Below are 25,361 nucleotides of genomic sequence, written 5' to 3'. Positions count from 1 at the left end.
CCAGGGTGGTGAGGCGGGGGTTGGCGGGGGAAGGGAAGCTGGACGGCGGGGGGATTCCCAATCGGGGAAAGCATCCTGGAGGCGGTGGCGGCTGCAGGAGGCGGGGTGGACGGGACGTTGCCGGAGACAGGTGAGAGGGACGGACCGCAGGACGGGCGGGGAGGAGAAGAGTCCGGCATCTCCCCCGGAGGCCCTCAATGCTCCCCCCAACTCCCGCCCCGGCCCAGACCCCCTGGAGATGGAGTACCAGGAGGCGGTCAGCAAGAGCACCTTCCGGCAGCTAGTGTCCGACCTGGAGCCGTCCACCCGCTACAGCTTCTACGTCAAGGCCTACACGTCGCGGGGGGCCAGCCGACCCTCCGTGGTGACCGTGGTCCGCACCCTGGGGGAAGGTGAGGCACCGACGGAGCCCGAGGGCGGCCGCAGCTCCGTCTGGGCCCTGCAGTACCTGGACCGCTGACAGCCAGTCGGGCGTATTTATTGAACGCTTACTGTGTGCGAGCACCGGGCTAATAATAATAACAATAATAATAACGATAGCATTTATTAAGCGCTTACTATGTTCTAAGCACTGGGGAGATTACAAGGCAATCGGGTCGCCCCACAGGGGGCTCACGGTCTTAATCCCCATTTTACAGATGAGGCCCAGGGAAGTGCAGTGACTTGCCCAAAGTCACGCAGCTAAGTGGTGGAGCCGGGATTCGAACCCATGACCTCTGACTCCAAAGCCCGGGCTCTTTCCACTGAGCCATGCAGCTTATCTAAGTGGCTAAGCGCTTTGTTGCCAATTTGTACTTCCCAAGCGCTTAGTACAGTGCTCTGCACATAGTAAGCGCTCAATAAATACGATTGATTGATTGACTGATTGCGAGCTGGGGCCGACCTGTGCGGGACGTTTTTGAACGGACACTGGACCCTGGCCTGACCCCCGGGACCTGGCCAGCGGGAGTCCGCCGGGAAAGAACACGAGCCTGAGTTTTCCCGGAGAAATAATAATAATGATGATAATATTTGATAAGCGCTTACTATGTGCCAAGCACTGTTCTAAGCGCTGGGGGAGATAGAAGGTAGAAAGCTGGGGGAGAAAGCAGGGGCTGCGGTGGGGTGAGGAGAAGCAGCGTGGCCTGAGGGATAGAGCCCGGGCCTGGGAACTAGAAGGACCTGGCTTCTAGTCCTGGCTCTGCCTCAGTTCCCTCATCTGTAAAATGGGGATTAAAACTGTGAGCCCCCCGTGGGACAACCTGATCACCTTGTAACCTCCCCAGCGCTTAGAACAGTGCTTTGCGCATAGTAAGCGCTTAACAAATACCATCATTATTATTATTACGTCCCCTGGGTGACCCTGGGCAAGTCGCTTCATTCAATCATATTTATTGAGCGCTTACTGTGTGCAGAGCACTGGACTACACACTTGTACACTTCACTTCTCTGGGCCTCAGTTACCCGAACCAGAAAATGGGGATTGAGACTATAAGCCCCAAGTGGGGCGGGGACTTTGTCCAACCTGATTAGCATTCATTCATTCAATCGTATTTATTGAGCGCTTACAATGTGCAGAGCACTGTACTACACACTTGTATACTTCCCTTCTCTGGGCCTCAGTTACCTGAACCAGAAAATGGGGATTTCATTCATTCATTCATTCATTCATTCATTCAATTGTATTTATTGAGCGCTTACTGTGTGCAGAGCACTGGACTACACACTTGTACACTTCACTTCTCTGGGCCTCAGTTACCTGAACCAGAAAATGGGGATTTCATTCATTCATTCATTCAATCGTATTTATTGAGCACTTACAGTGTGCAGAGCACTGTACTACACAACCGTACACTTCACTTCTCTGGACCTCAGTTACCTGAACCAGAAAATGGGGATTTCATTCATTCATTCATTCATTCAATCGTATTTATTGAGCGCTTACAGTGTGCAGAGCACTGGACTACACACTTGTACACTTCACTTCTTTGGGCCTCAGTTACCCGAACCAGAAAATGGGGATTTCATTCATCCATTCATTCATTCAATCGTATTTATGGAGCACTTACAGTGTGCAGAGCACTGTACTACACACTTGTACACTTCACTTCTCTGGGCCTCAGTTACCGGAACCAGAAAATGGGGATTTCATTCATTCATTCATTCATTCACTTGTATTTTTTGAGCGCTTACAGTGTGCAGAGCACTGTACTACACATTCATATACTTCCCTTCTCTGGGCCTCAGTTACCTGAACCAGAAAATGGGGATTTCATTCATTCATTCATTCATTCATTCAATCGTATTTATTGAGCGCTTACTGTGTTCAGAGCACCGTACTACACACTTGTACACTTCACTTCTCTGGGCCTCAGTTACCTGAACCAGAAAATGGGGATTTCATTCATTCATTCATTCAATCGTATTTTTTGAGTGCTTACAGTGTGCAGAGCACTGTACTACACACTTGTACACTTCACTTCTCTGGGCCTCAGTTACCTGAACCAGAAAATGGGGATTTCATTCATCCATTCAATCAATCGTATTTATGGAGCGCTTACAGTGTGCAGAGCACTGTACTACACACTCGTACACTTCCCTTCTCTGGGCCTCAGTTACCTGAACCAGAAAATGGGGATTTCATTCATTCATTAATTCATTCATTCAATCGTATTTATGGAGCACTTACCATGCGCAGAGAGCACTGTACTTGGGAAGTCCAAGTTGGCAACATCTAGAGACGGTCCCTCCCCAACAACGGGCTCACCTACTCCAGCGCTTAGTACAGTGCCCAATGAATACGATTGAATGAATGACTGAATGGCACTTACCAAATACCAAATCGGCCCTTTTAAACTGTGAGCCCACTGTTGGGTAGGGACTGTCTCTATATGTTGCCAACTTGGACTTCCCAAGCGCTTAGTCCAGTGCTCTGCACACAGTAAGCGCTCAATAAATATGATTGATTGATTACCATTAAAGCAACAAAAAAAGTCCAAGTGGCTGAAATGAGGAGTTGGCAGGGGAGGGAATCCAGCATTCAAAATTCCTGTTTCTGATTTCCCTCGTCCCCCGGCTCTCCCGGCCCTCTCCCTTTCTCTCCCTCTCCTGTTCCCCGTCCGTCCGTCCCTCCGTCCGTCTCCGTCTCTCCCCGCGCGCCTCTGCGGCAGTCCCGGGGATGCCGGCCCTGTCCGTCAGGGTCCTCGACAGCACCTCGATCCAGGCCCTGTGGGAGCCGTCCCTCAAACTGGGCCGGCCCAAAGGCTTCAAGCTGTTCTACCGTCCGGAGCGCCTGGCCCACTTCGTCGGCCCCATGATGTTGCCCGGCAACGCCACCTCCTTCAACATCACCCATCTGGGTACCGTTTGGCCGGGGACCCCCCACTCCTGGGAGGACCCGGGTTGGGGTGGAGGGGAGGGTCTCCCGGTGGCCCCTCGCGGCCCCTGGCGCGGGTCTGACCGGCCGGACTCTCCCCTCAGACCCGGCCGTGGTTTACGAGGTGAAGCTGCTGGCCTATAATCAGCACGGCGACGGGAACACCACCGTGCGCTTCGTGGCCCTGCCCGAGACGGTGGACGGGACTGGTGAGTTGGCCCCAACGATCAGGGCTCTGGGAAACGATAATCATCATAGTAAAAACAATAATAACAATTGCGATATTTGTTCATCATCATAATAATAACAACAATCGTGGTATTTGTTAAGTATTTGTGTATTTGTTAAGTAGTTGTATTTGTTAAGTGCTTACTATGTGCCAAGAACTGTTCCAAGCACTGAGGTAGATACGATAATAATAATAATAATGACAGCATTTATTAAGCGCTTACTATGTGCTAAGCACTGTTCTAAGCGCTGGGGAGGTTACCGGGTGATCAGGTTGTCCCACAGGGGGCTCACAGTCTTCATCCCCATTTGCGAGATGAGGGAACTGAGGCACAGAGAAGTGAAGTGACTTGCCCACAAAGCCGACAATTGGCGGAGCGGGGATGTTAGCTGAAGTCACGAGAGCGAATGAGTTCTCCAAAGGACGACTCAGACCTGAGCCGTGGGGGATGTCAGAGGGTGGAAGGGAGAGGAGGAGCCAGAAAAAGAAACTGAGAAGGGGCAGGAGAGACAGGAGTGTCAGTGACACCGGAGCTGGAGGAAGCTTCAAGGAAAAGAAGGTGGTATACCTCGTCTAAAGCAGTCGCGAGGTCTAGGAAGATTAGGACGCAGTACAGACCGTCAGATTTGGCAAGAAGAGAGTCATCAGTTACCTTTGAAAGGGCCGTTTCTGTGGAAGACAGATTGGAGGGGATCGAGGACAGAACCGGCGGAGACAGAGGAAAAAGAAACTGAGGAGCAGAGAGGCGGGAGTGTCACTGAAGCCAGGGTTGGAGGAAGCTTCAAGGAAAAGGAGGTGGTATACATTGCTAAAAGCAGTTGAGAGGTCTGGGAAGATTAGGATGGAGTGCAGACCATCAGATGTGGCAAGAAGGGAGTCGTCGGTAACCTTCGAGAGGGCCGATTCTGTGGCATAAAAGTGGTGGAAAACGGATTAGAGGGGATCGAGGAGAGAACTGGAGGAGAGGAGACAGTGGAAAAAGAAACCGAGAAGGAGCAGAGAGAAGGAAGATTAGGATGGAGTGCAGACCATCAGATGTGGCAAGAAGAGAGTCGTCGATTCTGCCGAGAGGGCCGATTCTGTGGCATAAAAGTGGTGGAAAACAGATTAGAGGGGATGGAGGAGAGAACTGGAGGAGAGGAGACAGTGGAAAAAGAAACCGAGAAGGAGCAGAGAGACAGGAGTGTCAGTGAAGCCAGAGCTGGAGGGCATTTCCCAGACTGAGCCCCTTCCTTCCTCTCCCCCTCGTCCCCCTCTCCATCCCCCCCATCTTACCTCCTTCCCTTCCTCACAGCACCTGTATATATGTATATATGTTTGTACATATTTTTTACTCTATCTATTTATTTATTTTATTTGTACATATCTATTCTATTTATTTTATTTTGTTAGTATGTTTGGTTTTGTTCTCTGTCTCCCCCTTTTAGACTGTGAGCCCACTGTTGGGTAGGGACTGTCTCTATATGTTGCCAATTTGTACTTCCCAAGCGCTTAGTACAGTGCTCTGCACATAGTAAGCGCTCAATAAATACGATTGATGATGATGATGATGATTTCAAGGAAAAGGAGGTGGTATACATTGTTAAGAGTAGTTGAGAGGTCTAGGAAGATTAGGATGGAGTTAGGCTGCCCCTCATTCATTCATTCCCATTTTCCAGATGGGGTGACCGAGGCACAGAGAAGTTAAGTGGCTCGCCCAAGGTCACACAGCAGACAAGTGGCTGGGTCGGGATCTGAATCCACGGCCTCTGGCTCCCGAGCCCGCGTTCTTTCTACTAAGCCACGAAGCGCTTACTATGTGCCAGACACTGTTCTAAGCGCTGGGGTGGATAGAGACTGTGAGCCCACTGTTGGTAGGGGCCGTCGCTATATGTTGCCAACTTGTACCTCCCAAGCGCTTAGTACAGTGCTCCGCACACAGCTGGTGCTCAATAAATACGATTAAATGAATATAAGCTAAACAGGTTGGACACGGTCCGTGTCCCACGTGGGGCTCACAGATGAGGGAACTGAAGCACAGAGAGGTGACGTGACTTGCCCAAGGTCCCGCAGCAGACCGGTGGCAGAGCCGGGATTAGAACCCAGGTCCTTCCGACTCTCAGGTTCGTTCGTTCAATCGTATTTATTGAGCACTTACCGTATGCCGAGTACTGTACTAATTGCTTAGCTCCATCCACTAGGGCAACGCTGCTTCTCTAAAAAGAGGAGCAGCAGAAGGAGAATCCAGCCCGGGAGTGCGGGGAGTGGAGTTCTGGGTTCTAATCCTGCCCCGGTCGGGCCTCAACCAGATCCGACCCGGGCACCCAGCTTATCATCATCATCAATCGTATTTATTGAGCACTTACTATGTGCAGAGCACTGTACTAAGCGCTTGGGAAGTACAAATTGGCAACATATAGAGACAGTCCCTACCCAACTGGGCTCACAGTCTAAAAGGTAAGCTCGTTGTGGGTAGGGACTGTGTCCGCGTGGCCTGGTGGAAAGAGCCCAGGCCCGGGAGTCGGAAGGACCTGAGTTCTAATCCTGGCTCCGCCACTCGTCCGCTGGGTGACGTAGGGCGAGTCACTTCGGTTCCCTCAGCTGTAAAATGGGGATGGAGACTGTGAGCCCAAGTGGGACAGAGACGGTGTTAATAATAATAATAATAGTAATAATGACGGCATTTATTAAGCGCTTACTATGTGCAAAGCACTGTTCTAAGCACTGGGGAGGTTACAAGGTGATCAGGTTGTCCCTCGTGTGTTCAATCCGATTAGCTTGTACCTGGGGAAGCAGCGCGGCTCAGCGGAAAGAGCCCGGGCTTTGGAGTCGGAGGTCGTGGGTTCAAATCCCGGCTCCGCCGCTTGCCAGCTGGGTGACTTTGGGCAAGTCACTTCACTTCTCTGGGCCTCAGTTTCCTCATCTGGAAAATGGGGATGAAGACTGGGAGCCCCCCGTGGGACAACCTGATCACCTTGTATCCTCCCCAGCGCTTAGAACAGTGCTTGGCACATAGTAAGCGCTTACCAAATACCCAAATTATTATCACCCCAGTGCTTAGAACAGTGCTTGGCACATAGTAAGCGCTTACCAAATACGCAAATTATTCTCACCCCAGTGCTTAGAACAGTGCTTGGCACATAGTAAGCGCTTAACAGATACCCAAATTATTATCACCCCAGGGCTTAGAATGGTGCTTGACACATAGTAAGCGCTTACCAAATACCCAAATTATTCTCACCCCGGTGCTTAGAAGAGTGCTTGGCACATAGTAAGCGCTTACCAGATACCCAAATTATTATCACCCCAGTGCTTAGAACAGTGCTTGGCACATATTAAGCGCTTACCAAATACCCAAATTATTCTCACCCCAGTGCTTAGAACAGTGCTTGGCACATATTAAGCGCTTACCAAATACCCAAATTATTATCACCCCAGTGCTTAGGAACAGTGCTTGGCACATAGTAAGCGCTTACCAGATACCCAAATTATTATCACCCCAGTGCTTAGAACAGTGATTGGCACATAGTAAGTGCTTACCAGATACCCAAATTATTATCACCCCAGTGCTTAGAACAGTGCTTGACACATAGTAAGCGCTTACCAAATACCCAAATTATTATCATCCCAGTGCTTAGGAACAGTGCTTGGCACATAGGAAGCGCTTACCAGATACCCAAATTATTATCACCCCAGTGCTTAGGAACAGTGCTTGGCACATAGTAAGCGCTTACCAAATACCCAAATAATTATCACCCCAGTGTTTAGAACAGTGCTTGGCACATAGTAAGCGCTTACCACATACCCAAATTATTATCACCCCAGTGCTTAGGAACAGTGCTTGGCACATAGTAAGCGCTCACCAGATACCCAAATTATTATCACCCCAGTGCTTAGAACAGTGCTTGGCACATAGTAATCGCTTACCAAATACCCAAATTATTATCACCCCAGTGCTTAGAACAGTGCTTGACCCATAGTAAGCGCTTAGCAATTACCCCCATCGTCGTCACTGTTGTGTCGGACTCTCCCCAGCACTTAGTACAGTGTTCTGCTCGCCATAAGTGCTCAATAATTACAATGGGCGGGCAGACCCTGCTCCACTGTGCCCAGGTCTGCCCACGAGCACTGGCAGCTGACGGGAGGAGCGTCGGCCTCGGGGCATTCAGATGCCCCTCTAGCTAAGCGGGCCCCCTGAGGGCACTGGGCTTGGGGAAGGAGAGGGCCTCAGTTTCCCGACTGGACAAGCCCCCGCCCCGCTGCTTGTTTGTACATATTTATTACTCTATTTATTTATTTATTTATTTATTTATTTATTTATTTATTGTACTTGGACCTATCTATTCTATTCATTATATTTTGTTAGTATGTTTGGTTTTGTTCTCTGTCTCCCCCTTTTAGACTGTGAGCCCACTGTTGGGTAGGGACCGTCTCTATATGTTGCCAATTTGTACTTCCCAAGTGCTTAGTACAGTGCTCTGCACATAGTAAGCGCTCAATAAATACAATTGATGATGATGATGATAGAGACGGTCCCTACCCAAAAATGGGCTCACGGTCTAGAAGGGGGAGACGGACAACAAAACATGTAGACAGGCGTCAAAACCGTCAGAATAAACAGAATTAGAGCTATATGCACATCATTAATAAAATAGAGTAGTAAATACGGACAAGTAAAATAAATAGAGTAATACATCTGTACAAATATATACAAGTGCTGTGGGGAGGGGATGGAGGTAGGGTGGGCCACTGTTAGGTAGGGACTGTTTCTATATGTTGCCAGCTTGTACTTCCCAAGCGCTTAGTACAGTGCTCTGCACACAGTAAGCGCTCAATAAATACAATTGATTGATTGATTGATTGTTTCAGCGCCCAACCCGCCGTGTGACTGCCTGACGGAGGAGCGGGGCAGCAAGGCTTCCGCGGCCACGGGCCTCATCGTGGGCATCCACATTGGCATCGCCTGCATCGTCTTCTGCGCGCTCTTCCTCGTCTTCGGCTACCGCGGCAGGTGAGGGGCCTTGGGGTGTGGGCTGGGGAACCATCATCACCATCATCGTCATCCTCAATCGTATTTATTGAGCGCTTACTGTGCGCGGAGCACTGTACTAAGCGCTTGGGAAGCCCAAGTTGGCAACATATAGAGACAGTCCCTACCCAACGGTGGGCTCACAGTCTAAAAGGGGGAGACGGAGAACGAAACTAAACACACTAACAAAATGAAATAAATAGAATAGATAGGTACAAGTAAAATAAATAAATAGAATAATAAATATGTACAAACGTATATATATATATATATATATATATATATATATATCTGGAGCACTTACCGTGTACAGCTTTCCGTGTACAGAATTGGAGAAGCAGCGGGGCTCAGTGGAAAGAGCCCGGGCTTTGGAGTCAGAGGTCATGGGTTCGAAACCCGGCTCCCCCACTTTCCAGCTGTGTGACTTCGGGCAAGTCACTTCACTTCTCTGGGACTCAGTGACCTCATCTGTCAAATGGGGATGAAGACTGTGAGCCCCACGTGGGACAACCTGATCACCTTGCAGCCCCTCCAGCGCTTAGAACAGTGCTGTGCACACAGTAAGCGCTTAATAAATGCCATTATTATTATTACAGAGCACTGGATTAAGGGCTCGGAGCAGTGTAACAGAGTTGGTAGACAAATGTGGCTAGAGCACGGGCCTGGGTTCTAATCCTGGGGCCACCGCTTGTCTGCTGGGCGACCCTGGCTAAGTTACTGCACTTCTCCGTGCCTCAGTTACCTCATCTGTCAAATGGGGATCGCGACTGTAAGCCCTAAGTGGGACAGAGACTGTGTCCAACCCGATCTGCTTAGAAGAGAAGCGGCGTGGCCCAGCGGAAAGAACCCGGGCTTTGGAGTCGGAGGTCATGGGTTCAAATCCCGGCTCTGCCAATTGTCAGCTGGGTGACTTTGGGCAAGTCACTTCTCTGGGCCTCAGTTCCCTCAACTGTAAAATGGGGATGAAGACTGTGAGCCCCCTGTGGGACCACCTGATCACCTTGTAACCTCCGCAGTGCTTAGGACGGTGCTTTGCACATAGTAAGCGCTTAATAAATGCTATCTTTTTTTATAATAATTACGGTCTTTGCCAAGTCTTTGTTAAGTGTTTACTATATGTCAGAAACTAGTACTTGCATCCACCCCAGCGCTTAGTAGAGTGCTTTGCACATAGTAAGCACTTAATAAATGCTATCTTTTTTTATAATAATAATTACATAATATTATATAATAAGCGCTCAATAAATACGACTGGACGAAGGAAAAAGCGCTTCGTCGAGCGTGCACGGCAAATGGTGAGCGCTCAATAAATTCCATCCCACCCCTGCCTGTCCCTGCCACCCTCCGTCCCCCCCCCACCCGCCTCGTCCTCAGGCTCCTCGTCTGCCAGGCGGCCCAAGAGCAGCTGTCCGCGCCGCAGATTCCCGGGAGCCAGAGGGACCCGAGGGTCCCGGCCGTGATCCGGGAAGAGCTGGGTGGGAATGACAAGTGCCTGGACCCCAACGAGCTGGAGCAGCTGTTCCTCCCATCCCAGGCCGTGCCGCCGGCGGATAAGGCGTTCCCGGTAAAACTGCCCCCGTGGTCCCAACTGAACCGCCAAGGGACCCCCCTCCCCATCCCCGCCACCTTACCTCCTTCCCCTCCCCACAGCACCTGTATATATGTCTGTACCTATTTATTACTCTATTTATGTGTTTATTTTACTCGTACACATTAATCGCCACTTGCCAGCTGGGTGACTTCGGACAAGCCACTTCACTTCTCTGGGCCTCAGTTCCCTCGTCTGGAAAACGGGGATAAAGACCGGGAGCCCCACGTGGGACTGTGAGCTCACTGTTGGGTAGGGACCGTCTCCATATGTTGCCAACTTGTCCCTCCCAAGCGCTTAGTACGGTGCTCTGCACACAGTAAGCGCTCAATAAATACGATTGAATGAATGAATGAATGAATGAGTCGTATTTATTGAGCGCTTACTGTGTGCAGGGCACCGGACTAAGCGCTTGGGAAGTCCAAGTTGGCAACATCTAGAGACGGTCCCTACCCAACAGCGGGCTCACAGTCTAGAAGGGGGAGACAGAGAACAAAACAAAACGTATTTACAAAATAAAATAAATAGAATAAATATGTACAAGTAAAATAAGTAAATAAATTATTTATAAATAAATAAATAAATAACAAATAAATTATTTATAAATAAATAAATTATTCAAAGATAAAGAAATAAATAAATGCGTGCAAATGTATATACATATATACAGGTGCTGTGGGGAGGGGAAGGAGGTAAGGCGGGGGAGAGGGGGAGAGGAAGGAGGGGGTTCAGTCTGGAAAGGCCTTCTTTTGTTAAGCGCTTACTACGTGCAAAGCACCGTTCTAAGCGCTGGGGTAGATACGAGGTGATCAGGTTGTCCCACGGGGGGCTCACAGTCTTAGTCCCCATTTTCCAGATGAGGGAACTGAGGCCCAGAGAAGCAAAGTGACCTGCCCAAAGTCACACAGCTGACAAGTGGCAGAGCTGGGATCGTTAACGAAACGTGACTTAGTAGTTCGGATTCACTGGAATCTCAGCCCAGGCCTGCATGGGGAGACATTCCCATTTGTCCGGGCGGGGGTGACATGGAAGTAAGAGAGGAAAGACAGGCAGGCCGGGGCCTGAGGAATTTCCCAGTTTATCCTGTCCCCTCTCTGGGGTCCGTGGAGGAGTGGGCAGTGTTGGCTGGAGTCCGGGCAAGGGATTTCACTCTCCGACTTACTTTGGTGCCTACCTTTAGAGCACGGGCACGGGTGTCAGAAGGTCATGGGTTCTAATCCCCGTCCCCCACTTGTCCGCTGTGTGCCCTTGGGCCGGCTAACAGAGAGTTAACTTCTCTGTGCCTCAGTGACCTCATCTGTAAAATGGGGATTGAGACTGCGAGCCCCAGGGGAACGGGGAGCGCGTCCAACCTGATCTGCTTGCATCCGTCCCATTCATTCATTCATTCATTCATTCAATCGTATTTATTGAGCGCTTACTGTGTGCAGATCACTGGACTAAGCGCTTGGGGAGTCCAAGTCGGCAACAGGTAGGGACGGTCCCTACCCAACAACAGGCTCGCGGTCTAGAAGGGGGAGACGGACAACAAAACAAAACACATGGATGGGTGTCAAGTCATCAGAAGCAGTGTTGCTCAGTGGAAAGAGCCCGGGCTTTGGAGTCAGAGGTCATGGGTTCAAATCCCGGCTCTGCCAATTGTCAGCTGTGGGACTTTGGGCAAGTCACTTAACTTCTCTGGGCCTCGGTTACCCCATCTGTAAAATGAGAATTAAGACTGTGAGCCCCCCGTGGGACAACCTGATCACCTTGTTACCTCCCCAGTGCTTAGAACAGTGCTTTGCACATAGTAAGCGCTTAACAAATGCCATCATTATTATTATTATCAGAATAAAAGGTAGAAGTAAAGAAGTATAGAAGTAAAGGTAGATGCACATCATTAACAAAATAAATCGAATAGTAAATATGTACAAGTAAAATAAATAGAGTAATAATGCTTGGCACACAGTAAGAGCTTAACAAATACTGTAATTATTATCATTGTTATTATTACCGACGGGGGTGAAGGGAGGGGAATGGGGTTCTAACCTCTGACTGGCCATCTGCCCCCTCAGCCGGACCCCGGGCTGCCCGAGTCGTGCAACGAGACCCAGATGGCCACCCTCCCACCGGACGAGTTCAGCTTCCTCGAGGAGAGGAGGCCCGAGACCCCGGACCCAAACATCCCCGGGATCGGGGGGTCCCCAGCACTAAGGACGGACTCATCTCGGAGCCCCGGCCCCAGTCCCGCCAGTGAAGGATAGCGGGCCTGGTGAGGACACCCCTACCAGGGACTTCCTGGGGAATGGGATCCGGGACGTATCCGGAAAGCCTCCGGGCCAAATCCCCTTCTAAGCGCCCTGTGGGGTCTGGGCTGTGTCTGGCACTCGCTAAGGTGATTCTTCAATCTCAGGTCAAGTCAAGGATTTTTCCAATCTCATTCGTTATCATTATTGATATCATCATTTTGGCGGCTCCGCGATCCGGACTTCGGGAGTGGCAGGACGCCTCCTCAGCCCTTCTTCCAGACTGACCCCGGGGAGAATTCCTTCTCCTCTTGGGGTCACAGGATGGGGGAGATTCTGGGCTGGGAGAGAGGGCTTCCAAGGACAGATTGGAGGGCCCAAGCCACTCCCCTGGGTCGCTGCCACCCAGATTATAGAAGACGAAGAAAAAGAAGAAGAAGGAACTGTTTGGATGGAGGTGGCTCCTGACGTGATTCCCATGCTGCTGGCTGTTGGGGCCTGCTTCCCTCTGCCAGCGGCTCTGCCCACCTTCTTGATTTCTCAGGATGCTTTTCCCACTGTCTGACTTTTTCGCCCACCCAGAGTATCCAGAAGCCCTTGCGCGGGCATCGAACTGCCCCTCGGGGCCGACCCCAGCCCTGCCCGCGGTGGGCTCAGCACCTACCTCAGCCGGAATGAATGTCTGCCTGGGGGTGGCGGATGAGGCCCCTCATCCCCACCCTCTCCCCCCTGTCCCGCAGGTCCTCCTCCTTCTCCCCGGCCGTGCCCCCCTCCGCCCCCTCAGAGTCTCGCACTCGGTCCATCCTACCTCAGGTCCCCGGCCCGGGGCGCCGGGGGCGCCATGTTGTCTCTGTAGGTTTCGTTTCGTCCTCATCCTCATTCGGATGTGAAGCACTTCCAAAATGCCGAAAGCCAAACCCTACCTCGCCACCCTCCTCTCTTCCTTCGTGTGTTGGCATTATTGGATTTCCTTCCCCTCCCTTCTCTCCTCTTCTCTCTTCCCTCCTCTCCCCCTTCCTCAGTCTCCCTTCTCCTTCCTCTCTCTTCCTCCCTCATCTTCTTCTTCCCTCCTTTTCTGCTCTTCTCCCACTCGTCTCTCCTCCCTTCTCTCCCCTCTCCTCCACCCTCAGCCCTCCCTTTCCCCCGACTTTGACCACTGGGCCCTGGGTCAGAGGACTCCCCTGGCACGTGGCGAGGGGTCAACCCTTCCACTCCGAGTGGCTCCCGGGAGGCCATGAGGACCCTGGCCTGGCCTCCTCAGTCCGGCGGGCCGGGACCTAACCGTGTTCCTGCCCTGATGCTCCCAGTGGAAACGACATGTTACCCACTTCAGCCAAGTTAGACTGACCAAGAGTTGGGACGGAGATCCCCTCACCCACCAGTGAGCCAAATTGTCCCCTTCCCCACCCGCGCTCACTCCTCGTCCACCCCAGTGGGAGGCTGGGAGGGTCTCTCTGGAAGCCCCTCTGCCCTGAGGGGTGGGAGATCCGCCCCTGATGACCCTCCGGGAATCCAGGGAGAAGCTGAGGGGGGCCCAGAGTCAGGGGAATCTGACAGTGCTGGAGTCGGGGACAGCGGGGAGTGACCCCCATCCTCTTCTCAGCCAGTTTGGAGAAGAGGGGCCTGGCCAGCTGCCTCTCAGAGATCCCTTGCCCCTCATAAAACATATTTTTCTTTATTTAATCGAAAAAAGAAAAAAAGACGTGTCTTTCCCCGTCCCCAGATCCCTGAAATACCCACATTTAAGGCCCTGCTCCCCTGACCCCCCGTTTCCCTCAGATGCATTACCCACTGGCTGCCCGGAATTGGAGGTGGGTTGCCTCACTTTCCCCCATGGGTGTGGAAGGAGGGTGACCCGGGGCTAGACTGAGTGTCCCCTTCTGGAAGACCACACTGCTGTCCACCCACGCCCCCCTGCCCAATCCCAGTGGAGCATGGTTGGGAATCCAGGAGCGGGGCTGGGTTCGCCTCACCGGAATATATCGTGTTTGTGGCGTGTGCGTGCATCCTTGAGCTCCCACCGCCCCCATCCCACCCCAACCCCAGGCGACAGCGCTGAAGGGACGGGGCACGGGTGGAGGGAAACCTGGCTTGCCCTCCCGCAGCCTGGGGCCTCCCCAGATATTCGTCTGAAGCTATTTTTATACCGTGCATTTGCAGTTTTCATTTGATGGATTCTTTTGTTTTCAGTTTCTTAATGGAAAGAAATGAGGGGGAGACAGCTATTTTTGGTTAAATGAAAAAGCATTAAAAAACGACGACCCTTTCCGTAAGAATGATAAACGAGAGAGGTCAGACTGTTTAGCACCGTGCCCTCGCCCCGCCAAATCGTTCATTCAATCGTATTTACTGAGCGCTGACTGTGTGCAGAGCACTTGTACTGAGCGCTTGGGAAGTACAAGTCGGCAACATATAGAGACGGTCCCTACCCAACAACCGGAGGGAGGTGGGGGGCAGTTGGAAAACGACGGTGGTTCTTGCCCTCGCCCCCTCACCCCGCTTCGCAATCCGTATTTCCTGGGACCCCGATTGGGATCTTTGCCCAAGTGAGTGGTTCTCTGCAGGTTGACTCCTTCCTCTGAAGCCTTGGTGGTCCCAGCCCGTGACCCTGGGAGCAAACACTGCGTGGTCTGTCCCTTCTGCAGAGACGCTGTGGAGCCCCCCACCCTCCACAACATCCCTCCCCTCATTTTGGAGGGTCACTAAATATCCAGCTAAGGGTCAAACGCGGGGTCGGTGACCAGTAGCCATTTCCTCGGTGTCCCCAGGTGTGGGCTAGTCAACCCTTCTAGGTCCCCTCTACAAATTTTGGGGGCTGATGAAAAACTCCCAACATCTCCCCACCCCGATGAGGCCATCTGAGCCCCCCTTCCTCTCTCCTCCCACTATTCCGCTGTCTCCTTCTCTCCACCCTAACAGGCCTGAAGTTTAAAAATTGGCAATAAAAAATGATCCCCAAACAGTAACGCTGTGATTCTCCTTTGCGAATAATAATAATTACGGTACTTATCATAAGCGCATACTAGGTGCCAAGTAGTAACCAGCTGCTTAATCCTTGATGGGGTTCGGAGTCTAAAGGGGAGGAAGAAGGGGTCTTCAATGCCCATTTTATAGAGGGGAAAACTGAGGCACAAAGCGGTGACGTGACTTGCCCAAATTCACACAGCAGGCGAGCGGGTGTGTGGGAGAAGCGGGCAGCGGAGAGGGAAGTGACCGGATCTGTAATAATAATAATAATATTAGTTATGGTAGTTGTTAAGCGTTTACTATATGCCAAGTACTGTTCTGAACCCACTGTTGGGTAGTTACTGTCCCTATATGTTGCCAATTTGTACTTCCCAAGCGCTTAGTACAGTGCTCTGCACACAGTAAGCGCTCAATAAATACGATTGGTAATGATGATGATGATGTTAAGCAGGTTCTATGCCGTCCCCGTCCCACATGGGGCTCACGGTCTTAATCCCCATTTTTCAGATGAGGTAACTGAGGCCCAGGGAAGTGAAGTGACTTGCCCAAGGTCGCAGACCAGACGTGTGGTGAAGCAGGGTTTAGAACCCAGGTCCTTCAGACTCCCAAGCCCGTGCTCTGTCCACTAGATCACGCTGCTAGGGAGAGCTAGTAGGGGAATAATAATAACTATGGTATCTGTGAAGCACTTACTACGTGCCAGGCGCTGTTCTAAGCGCTGAAATCACGGCCTAGACAAGGAAGGCCTGTTGGAGATAATAATAATAATAATGATAGCATTGATCATCATCAATCATATTTATTGAGCGCTTACTGTGTGCAGAGCACTGTACTAAGCGCTTGGGAAGTACAAATTGGCAACATATAGAGACAGTTCCTACCCAACAGTGGGCTCACAGTCTAAAAGCGCTAATTTATTAAGTGCTTACTATGTGCAAAGCACTGTTCTAAGCGCTGGGGAGGTTACATGGTGATAAGGTTGTCCCACAGGAGGCTCACAGTCTTAATCCCCATTTTACAGATGAGGGAACTGAGGCCCAGAGAAATTAAGTGACTTGCCCAAAGTCACACAAGTGGTAATAATAATAACAATGGCACTTATTAAGCGCTTACTATGTGCAAAGCACCGTTCTAAGCACCGGGGAGGTTACAAGGTGATCAGGTTGTCCCATGGGGGGCTCACAATCTTAATCCCCATTTTACAGAAGAGGGAACTGAGGCCCAGAGAAGTGGACTCACCCAAAGTCACACAGCTGAAAATTGGCAGAGTAGGGATTTGAACCCATGACCTCTGACTCCAAAGCCCGGGCTCTTTCCACTGAGCCACGCTGCTTCTCTGCATGTGATTTTAGTAAGGCTTTGAAAGTGGGGAGAGTGGTGGTCTGTTGTATGGGAAGCAGCATGGCTCAGTGGAAAGAGCCCGGGCTTTGGAGTCAGAGGTCATGGGTTCAAATCCCGGCTCTGCCAATTTTCAGCTGTGTGACTTTGGGTGAGTCACTTCACTTCTCGGGGGGCAGAGGGAGTGCTCTTCTGGGGCCGGGATGGAGCGGAGCGGGCACCAGAGCCAGGAGCAATCAAGAGATGGCAAATTGGGCAAATGATTGTAACTAGGCTAAAATGGATAATTACACCTCCCCAATTAGACAAAATGCTCCAGAGGCCGGAGATTGCTTCCAGATGCTGCCCCGCAGAGACCGGAGGGGGAGACTGGTGGGATGCTTAAAAAACACTCCCGAGGCCCCCAAAATAGCCCTGTGGCCTGGGAGGGACAGGATACAAGGGAGTCAGAAGGGACCTGGGTTCTAATCCTCACTCTGCCACGTGTCTGCTCTGTGATCTTAGGCGAGTCACTTCAGTTCTGTGGGCCTCAGTGACCTCCTCTGGAAAATGGGGGTTGAGACTGTAAGCCCCATGTGGAAAAGGGACTGGATCTGATCCCATTTGTTTGTATGCACCCCAGTGCTTAGTACAGTGCTTGGTAATAATAATAATAATGGCATTTATTAAGTGCTTACTATGTGCAAAGCACTGTTCTAAGTGCTGGGGAGGTTACAAGGTGATCAGGTTGTCCCAAGGGGGGCTCACAGGTTTAATCCCCATTTTACAGATGAGATAACTGAGGGACAGAGAAGTTAAGTGACTTGCCCAAAGTCTCACAGCTGACAATTGGCAGAGCGGGGATTTGAACCCATGACCTCTGACTCCAAAGCCACACAGAGAAGCAGCATGGCTCAGTGGAAAGACCCCGGGATTGGGAGTCAGAGGACCTGGGTTCTAATCCCTGCTCTGCCCGGTGCTTCCTGTGTGACTTTCGGGTAAGTCCCTTCACTTCTCTGGACCTCAGTTTTCCTGTTCTCCCTCTTACTTAGACTGTGAGTTCCATGTGGAACAGGGACCGCGTCCAACCTAATTCACTTGTTTCTACCCCAGCACTTAAAACAGTGTTTTTGACACATAGTAGGCACTTAGGGAATGCAATTTTTTAAAAGAAACAACCCATTCTTCCTCCCAAATAGATTGTGAGCTCCCTGATTATTTTGTATCTACCCCAGCGCCCGGCACATACTAGATGCTGAACAAATTGTATTATGCATGTTATTTTTGTTATTATTGTTATTATTATGGGATCCATATCAGAAAGCAACCTCAGGCTGTGGTGGGTTCCCCCCCACTCCCCAGCTGTTCTCTCATTTGGGAAGCAATCAGCCTGAGATGGCTTTCCCAGTGCGGATCTTCCAAGCGCCAAAGCTAATTATCTCCGGCAGGTGGGTCGCTGGGAAGACTGGGATTCAGTTCCTGAACACCGGCTTTGACAGAGGGAGAGGACTCTGACATCCCGCCAGTTTTCCCCTCCAGCTCCCCCCTCTCCCCCACCTGGCGACTCCTCGGATCCAGAATTCCAAGACCCCCGGGCTGGGAATTCTGTGGGACTCCAAGCCCCACGTGGGACAGGGACTGTGTCCAACCTGATTAGCTTATATCTATCTTTTAGACTGTGAGCCCACTGTTGGGTAGGGACTGTCTCTATATGTTGCCAACTTGTACTTCCCAAGCGCTTAGTACAGTGCTCTGCACACAGTAAGCGCTCAATAAATACTGATTGATTGATTGATTGATTTTACTTGTACATACCTATTCTATTTATTTTATTTTGTTAGTATGTTTGATTTTGTTCTCTGTCTCCCCCTCCTAGCCTGTGAGCCCACTGTTGGGTAGGGACTGTCTCTATATGTTGCCAACTTGTACTTCCCAAGCGCTTAGTACAGTGCTCTGCACACAGTAAGTGCTCAATAAATATGACTGATTGATTCTCTGGGCCTCATTTCCCTCATCTGTAAAATGGGGATGAAGACTGTGAGCCCCATGTGGGACAACCTGATCACCTTCCTCAGCGCTTAGAACAGTGCTCTGCACATTCATTCATTCATTCAATCGTATTTATTGAGCGCTTACTGTGTGCAGAGCACTGGACTAAGCGCTTGGAAAGTCCAAGTTGGCAACATATAGAGACGGTCCCTACCTAACAGTGGGCTCACAGTCTAGAAGATAGTAAGTGCTTAACAAATACCATCATTATTATTATCGTTAAGTAGGGGGAGAACAGGTGTTGAATCCCCATTTTACAGTGGAGGAAACTGAGGCATAGAGAAGTGAAGTGACCTGCCCACGGTCACTCAGCAGTCAAGTGGCGGAATCAGGATTAGAACCCAGGTCCTTTGAGTCCCAGGCTCGTGCTTTAACCACTAGGTCATTTTGCTTCTGACTTCACATTTAACGAATACCATCATTATCAGTAGCCGTAGTAGTTTTTTCTGGTGTCTGTTCAGCACTTACTACACACCGGGCACTGTACTAAGTGCTGGGTTAGATACAAGATAATCAGGTTGGACACATTTCTGTCCTCTGAATGTCCTATTATATTCCTACTTTCCATCAATCAATCAATCAGTCGTATTTATTGAGTGCTTACTGTGTGCAGAGCACTGGACTAAGCGCTTGGGAAGTCCAAGTTGACAACATCTAGAGGCAGTCCCTACCCAACAGTGGGCTCACAGTCTAGAAGGGGGAGACAGAGAACAAAAAAAAACCATATTAACAAAATAAAATAAATAGAATAAATATGTACAAAGAAAATAGAGTAATAAATTCATTCATTCATTAAATCGTATTTATTGAGCGCTTACTGTGTGCGGAGCACTGGACTAAGCGCTTGGGAAGTCCAAGTTGGACACATATAGAGAAGGTCCCTACCCAACAACGGGCTCCCAGTCTAGAAGGGGGAGACAGAGAACAAAACAAAACATATTAACAAAATAAAATAAATAGAATAAATATGTACAAAGAAAATAGAGTAATAAATTCATTCATTCATTAAATCGTATTTATTGAGCGCTTACTGTGTGCAGAGCACTGTACTAAGCGCTTGGGAAGTCCAAGTTGGCAACATATAGAGACGGTCCCTACCCAACAGCGGGCTCACAGTCTAGAAGGGGGGAGACAGACAACAAAACACAACATGTGGACAGGTGTCAAGTCGTCAGAACAAATAGAATTAAAGCTAAACACCCATCATTAACAAAAGAAATAGAATAGTAAATATGTACCAGTAAAATAAATAGAGTAATAAGTCCACGTCCCACGTGGAATTCACAGTCTTCACCCCCATTTTACAGATGAGGTAACCGAGGCACGGAGAGACGAAGTGACTTGACTGAGGTCACACAGCAGACAAGTGGTGGAGTGCAATTAGAACCCAGGTCCCCCTGACTCCCAGGCAGGTGCTCTATCCACTAAGCCACGCTGCCTGGCTTATTATTTTCTATTTTCTCATTATTTTCTTTCTTCTGGAGGCAGGGCTTATTTCTGGAAGAGATTTGGGGCGGGTATCCAGTTTTCAGCGTCGTTTCCACCAAACTCACAAGAAAGGAGTCTCGCTAAGGAGGGAGAAATGATTCATATACTGAGCGTGGAATGGACCCTAGGTCCTTAATTTCTCTCTACCCTGAAGTTCTCTCCTTTCCCTAAATTGCCCATCCCGTTCCAATTTATTCCCAGAAACAGCGTGCAGTCTTCCGGCCTGGCTTTTTGTCCTTTTGAAGTGACCAGACCAGACCACTGATTTATTCCCAACTATTCCCTCCCTTTGAACCCCGGGTCAGGGTTAATTATGTAATAAATCCGATCTTAAAGGAGCAGTCCTTTCCACGGTGAGATGGGTGCTTCCTGTCCTCTGAATGTCCTATTATAGTCCTACTTTCCATCAATCAATCAATCAATTGTATTTATTGAGCGCTTACTGTGTGCAGAGCACTGGACGAAGCGCTTGGGAAGTCCAAGTTGGCAACATATAGAGACAGCCCCTACTCAACAGTAGACTCACAGTCTAGAAGGTGGAGACAGAGAACGAAACAAAATATATTAACAAAGTAAAATAAATAGAATAAATATGTACAAATAAAATAAATAAATAAATAGAGTAATAAATATGTACAAACATATATACAGGATATATATACAGGATATAATAATAATAATAATAATGATTGTTAATAATAATAATGATGGCATTTGTTAAGCGCTTACTATGTGCAGAGCACTGTTCTAAGCGCTGGGGGGGATACAAGGTGATTAAGTTGTCCCACGTGGGGCTCACAGTCTTAATCCCCATTTTACAGATGAGGTAACTGAGGCTCAGAGAAGTTAAGTGACTTGCCCAAGGTCTCACAGCAGAAATGTGGTGGAGTCGGGATTCGAACCCATGACCTCTGACTCCAAAGCCCGTGCTCTTTCCATTGAGCCACGGTGCTTACTATGTGCCAATCCCTGTTCTAAGAGCTGGGGTAGATACCAGGTCATCAGGTTGTACCACAATGGGCTCACAGTCTTCATCCCCATTTTACAGACGAGGTCACTGAGGCCCAGAAAAGTTATGTGGCTTGCCCAAGGTCACACAGCAGATAAGTAGTGGAGTGGGGATTAGAACCCACAACCTCTGACTCCCAAGCCCTTGCTCTTGAGGTTCTTTCCGGGGGAGCCATTTCAGCCATTAGGGAGATCAAACAATCCATGGTATTTATTGAGCGCTTACTATGTGCAGAATACTAAGCGCTTGGGAAAGTACAATACAACAAAATGAGTGGACGCATTTCCTGCCCAAAACGAGCTTACAGGCTAGTGGGGGAGATGTGGTTAAAACTCTCCTCAGATGCCTTTTTTTAATGGTATTTGTTAAGCGCTTACCATGCGTCAGGCTGAACACAGTACGTCCAGCCCCATTTGACAGATGAGGTAACTGAGGCAGTCTTCTAGACTGTGAGCCCACTGTTGGGTAGGGACCGTCTCTCTATGTTGCCAACTTGGACTTCCCAAGCGCTTAGTCCAGTGCTCTGCACACAGTAAGCACTCAATAAATACGATTGAATGAATGAATGAATGAATGAATGAGGCGTGGAAAAATGAAGTGACTTGTCCAAGGTAACACAGCTGACAAATGGCGGAGCCAGAATTAGAACCCGGGTCCTGTTGATTTCCATTCTTGAGATTCCTTACTGTGCGCAGAGCACTGTACTAGGCGCTTGGGAAGTCCAAGTTGGCAACATATAGAGACGGTCCCTACCCAACGGTGGACTCACAGTCTAGAAGGCAGAGACAGAGGACACAACAAAACATATTAACAAAGTAAAATAAATAGAATAAATATGTACAAACAAATAAATAAATAGAGTAATAAATATGTACAAACATATATACAGGATATATATACAGGATATAATAATAATAATAATAATGATTGTTAAGCGCTTACTATGTGCCAAGCCCTGTTCTAAGCGCTGGGGTAGATACAAGGTCATCAGGTTGTCAATCTCAAGGCCCCGCTCTTTTCCAGTACTAGAGGGATTTACACTGTTGGAATCTGCTGTTTGGATGTTTAATGGACGAATTCTTCCGGAAGAATCAGTTCCGAACCTCCTGCCGCCACCCTACCTCCTTCCCCTCCCCACAGCACCTGTATATATGTTTGTACAGATTTATTACTCTATTTTACTTGTACATATTTACGGTTCTATTTATTTTGCCAATGATGTGCATCTAGCTTTACCTCTAATTATTCTGATGACACCTGTCCACATGTTTTCTATTTATTTTGTCAATCATCATCATCAATCGTATTTATTGAGCGCTTACTGTGTGCAGAGCACTGTACTAAGCGCTTGGGAAGTACAATTTGGCAACATATAGAGACAGTCCCTACCCAACAGTGGGCTCACAGTCTAAAAGGGGGAGACAGAGAACAAAACCAAACATACTAACAAAATAAAATAAATAGAATAGATATGTACAAGTAAAATAAATAGATAAATAAATAGAGTAATAAATATGTACAAACATATATACATATATACAGGTCAATGCATACATACATTCAATGTGTACAGTCAGTGATGTGCGTCTAGCTTTACCTCTATTTATTCTGACGACTTGACACCTGTCCACATGTTTTGTTTTGTTGTCTTGTCTCCCCCTTCTAGACTGTGAGCCCATTGTTGGGTAGGGACCGTCTCTATATGTTGCCAACTTGGACTTCCCAAGCGCTTAGTACAGTGCTCTGCACACAGTAAGTGCTGAATAAAAACGACTGAATGAATGAATGAATGAAATAAATCACAAAGTGTAATATCTCCTCAACTGCACAGTCTTTTAGACTGTGAGCCCACTCTTTTAGACTGTGAGCCCACTCTTTTAGACTGTGAGCCCACTGTTGGGTAGGGACTATCTCTATGTGTTGCCAACTTGTACTTCCCAAATGCTTAGTACAGTGCTCTGCACACAGTAAGCGCTCAATAAATACGATTGATTGATTGATATCCCACCTAGAAGAGGAAAGAGGAAAAATCTCTCTCTAACCTCCTCCTCCTCTGCTTCCTTTTCTTCCTTCTTTTCCGCTCCTCCTCCGCCCCCTCTCCATTTTCCCCGGTCAGCAGGTGCTGGCAAGAGAATTATTAGGCCTAATGAAATATTACGGAATGAAACTCAGCCAATTTGGACAACTGGTGACTTATTTTCACTCAGAGGGAGTGCTCAGAGTGATTTAATATAATGCCAGATAATCAACCTCTCCCTAGCGGTTTACTGAATGATGTAGTTAACATTCCTGTCCTGGGATCAAAGATTGCGGGGACAAAGGCAGAAGAAGGAAAATGCTTCTCCCGCCGACGAAGTGGAGTCACCGGATTCCCCAGTCCGGGTTAGGGTGATTAAAATAACCCCAGAGGAATGTAGACTTTGGGGGGAATAAGGGGTTGGGATGGGAAACATCTTTCCAGCAACCGGAGCAACGTGTGTTCTCCTCATTGACAAAACAGAAGCAGACAATGTGCGTGTTTGTATGTGTTTTGTCCACTTCTGTGACCTTGTCACCGCTCTCTTGCTGCAATTCCTGATTGCAAAAACAGGCAAATGCAATTGAGGGTTCAGTCAAAGCCCAGAGATTAATTCTGCTCTAGAATAGACGTTAAAACCCGGCCTGCAGAAGAGACTGATTCTCTCCATTTCCAGAAAAAGCATCTCTTGGTCCTTTGCTTACGCCAACCGGATGCTCGACTAACACGCGGCTTTCTTGGCCGTAAAAGCCTTGGCTTCTTCAATCAATCGATCAATCAATCGTATTTATTGAGCGCTTACTGTGTGCAGAGCACTGGACTAAGCGCTTGGGAAGTCCAAGTCGGCAACATATAGAGACGGTCCCTACCCAACAGTGGGCTCACAGTCTAGAAGGGGGAGACAGAGAACAAAACCAAATATGCTAACAAAATAAAATCAATAGAATAGATATGTACAAGTAAAATAAATAAATAAATGGAGTAATAAATATAACCAAAAAAGTAAAATACAAAAGTAACCAAAGCGAGGCCCGCTGGGAGCCGGGAGGCCCTGCAGGCAGACCTGTCAGTCAAACGCATTTACTGAGCACTTAGTGTGCACAGAGCACTCCGCTAAGCACTTGGGGCTCAGCGGAAAGAGCCCGGGCTTTGGAGTCAGAGGTCATGGGTTCAAATCCCAGCTCCACCACTTGCCAGCTGTGTGGCTTTGGACAAGTCACTTCACTTCTCTGGGCCTCAGTTACCTCATCTGTAAAATGAGGGTTAAGACTGGGAATCCCCCGTGGGACACCCTGATCACCTTGCATCCCCCCCCAGTGCTTTGAACAGTGCTTTGCACATAGTAAGCACTTAACAAAAGCCATTATTATTATTATTATTATTTTAATTCCAGCTCTGCCACCTGTCTGCTGCTTGAACTTGGGAAGTCATTCTCCGAGCCTCAGTTCCCTCATCTGTAAAATGGGATTAAGACTGTGAGCCCCTTGTAGGACAGGGACTGTGTCCAACCTGATTAGCTTGTACCGTGATTCCCACATGGGACAACTTGATTTGCTCATATCCTTCCCAGTGCTTAGTACAGTGCCTGGCACATAGTAAGCACCTAACAAATGCCATTATTATTATTATCTACCCCAGCGCTTAGAACAGCACTTAGCCCATAGCAAACGCTTAACAAGTACCACTGTTGTCATTATTATTTTATTTTGTTAGTATGTTTGGTTTTGTTCTCTGTCCCCCCTTTTAGACTGTGAGCCCACTGCTGGGTAGGGACTGTCTCTATATGTTGCCAACTTGTACTTCCCAAGGGCTTAGTACAGTGCTCTGCACACAGTAAGCGCTCAATAAATACAATTGATGACGATGATTATTATTATTATTATTATTAGGAAAGAATATGAACAGCCTGGCTTGGTTTTTCAGCCTATTTCCCAACTTGAGAACAGAGGAGTTTCCCACTATTTCCCAATTTAGAACAGTGTTTGACACATAGTAAGCGCTTAACAAATACCATGAAAAAAAACCCAAAATACAAAACTCCAGCCTGGCAGCTGTTTACTCCCACTTTGCCGTTCATGGGAGAAAAATATTCCCCTCCTATGAACTTAG

At 48.8% G+C, this 25,361-nt stretch overlaps 1 protein-coding gene across 1 annotated transcript in view; it reads left to right on the top strand.

The window, feature by feature from the left end:
• The window catches only part of IGDCC3 (immunoglobulin superfamily DCC subclass member 3), a 70,662-nt gene extending 57,255 nt beyond the window's left edge, over positions 1–13,407 (top strand). Inside the window, exons 9-14 of the mRNA XM_038766990.1 lie at positions 228–392; positions 3,150–3,338; positions 3,460–3,564; positions 8,433–8,574; positions 9,967–10,156; positions 12,235–13,407. Of these exons, the coding sequence (XP_038622918.1) occupies positions 228–392; positions 3,150–3,338; positions 3,460–3,564; positions 8,433–8,574; positions 9,967–10,156; positions 12,235–12,423 (980 nt within the window). The 3' untranslated portion in view covers positions 12,424–13,407. The remainder of the gene's footprint in view (positions 1–227; positions 393–3,149; positions 3,339–3,459; positions 3,565–8,432; positions 8,575–9,966; positions 10,157–12,234) is intronic.
• Positions 13,408–25,361: the final 11,954 nt, after the last annotated feature.

Source organism: Tachyglossus aculeatus, chromosome 26, assembly GCF_015852505.1.
Source record: "Tachyglossus aculeatus isolate mTacAcu1 chromosome 26, mTacAcu1.pri, whole genome shotgun sequence".
NCBI lineage: Eukaryota > Metazoa > Chordata > Mammalia > Monotremata > Tachyglossidae > Tachyglossus > Tachyglossus aculeatus.
The sequence above is the reverse complement of the archived record's forward strand: the minus strand, read 5'-3'. Positions and strand labels throughout refer to the sequence as shown.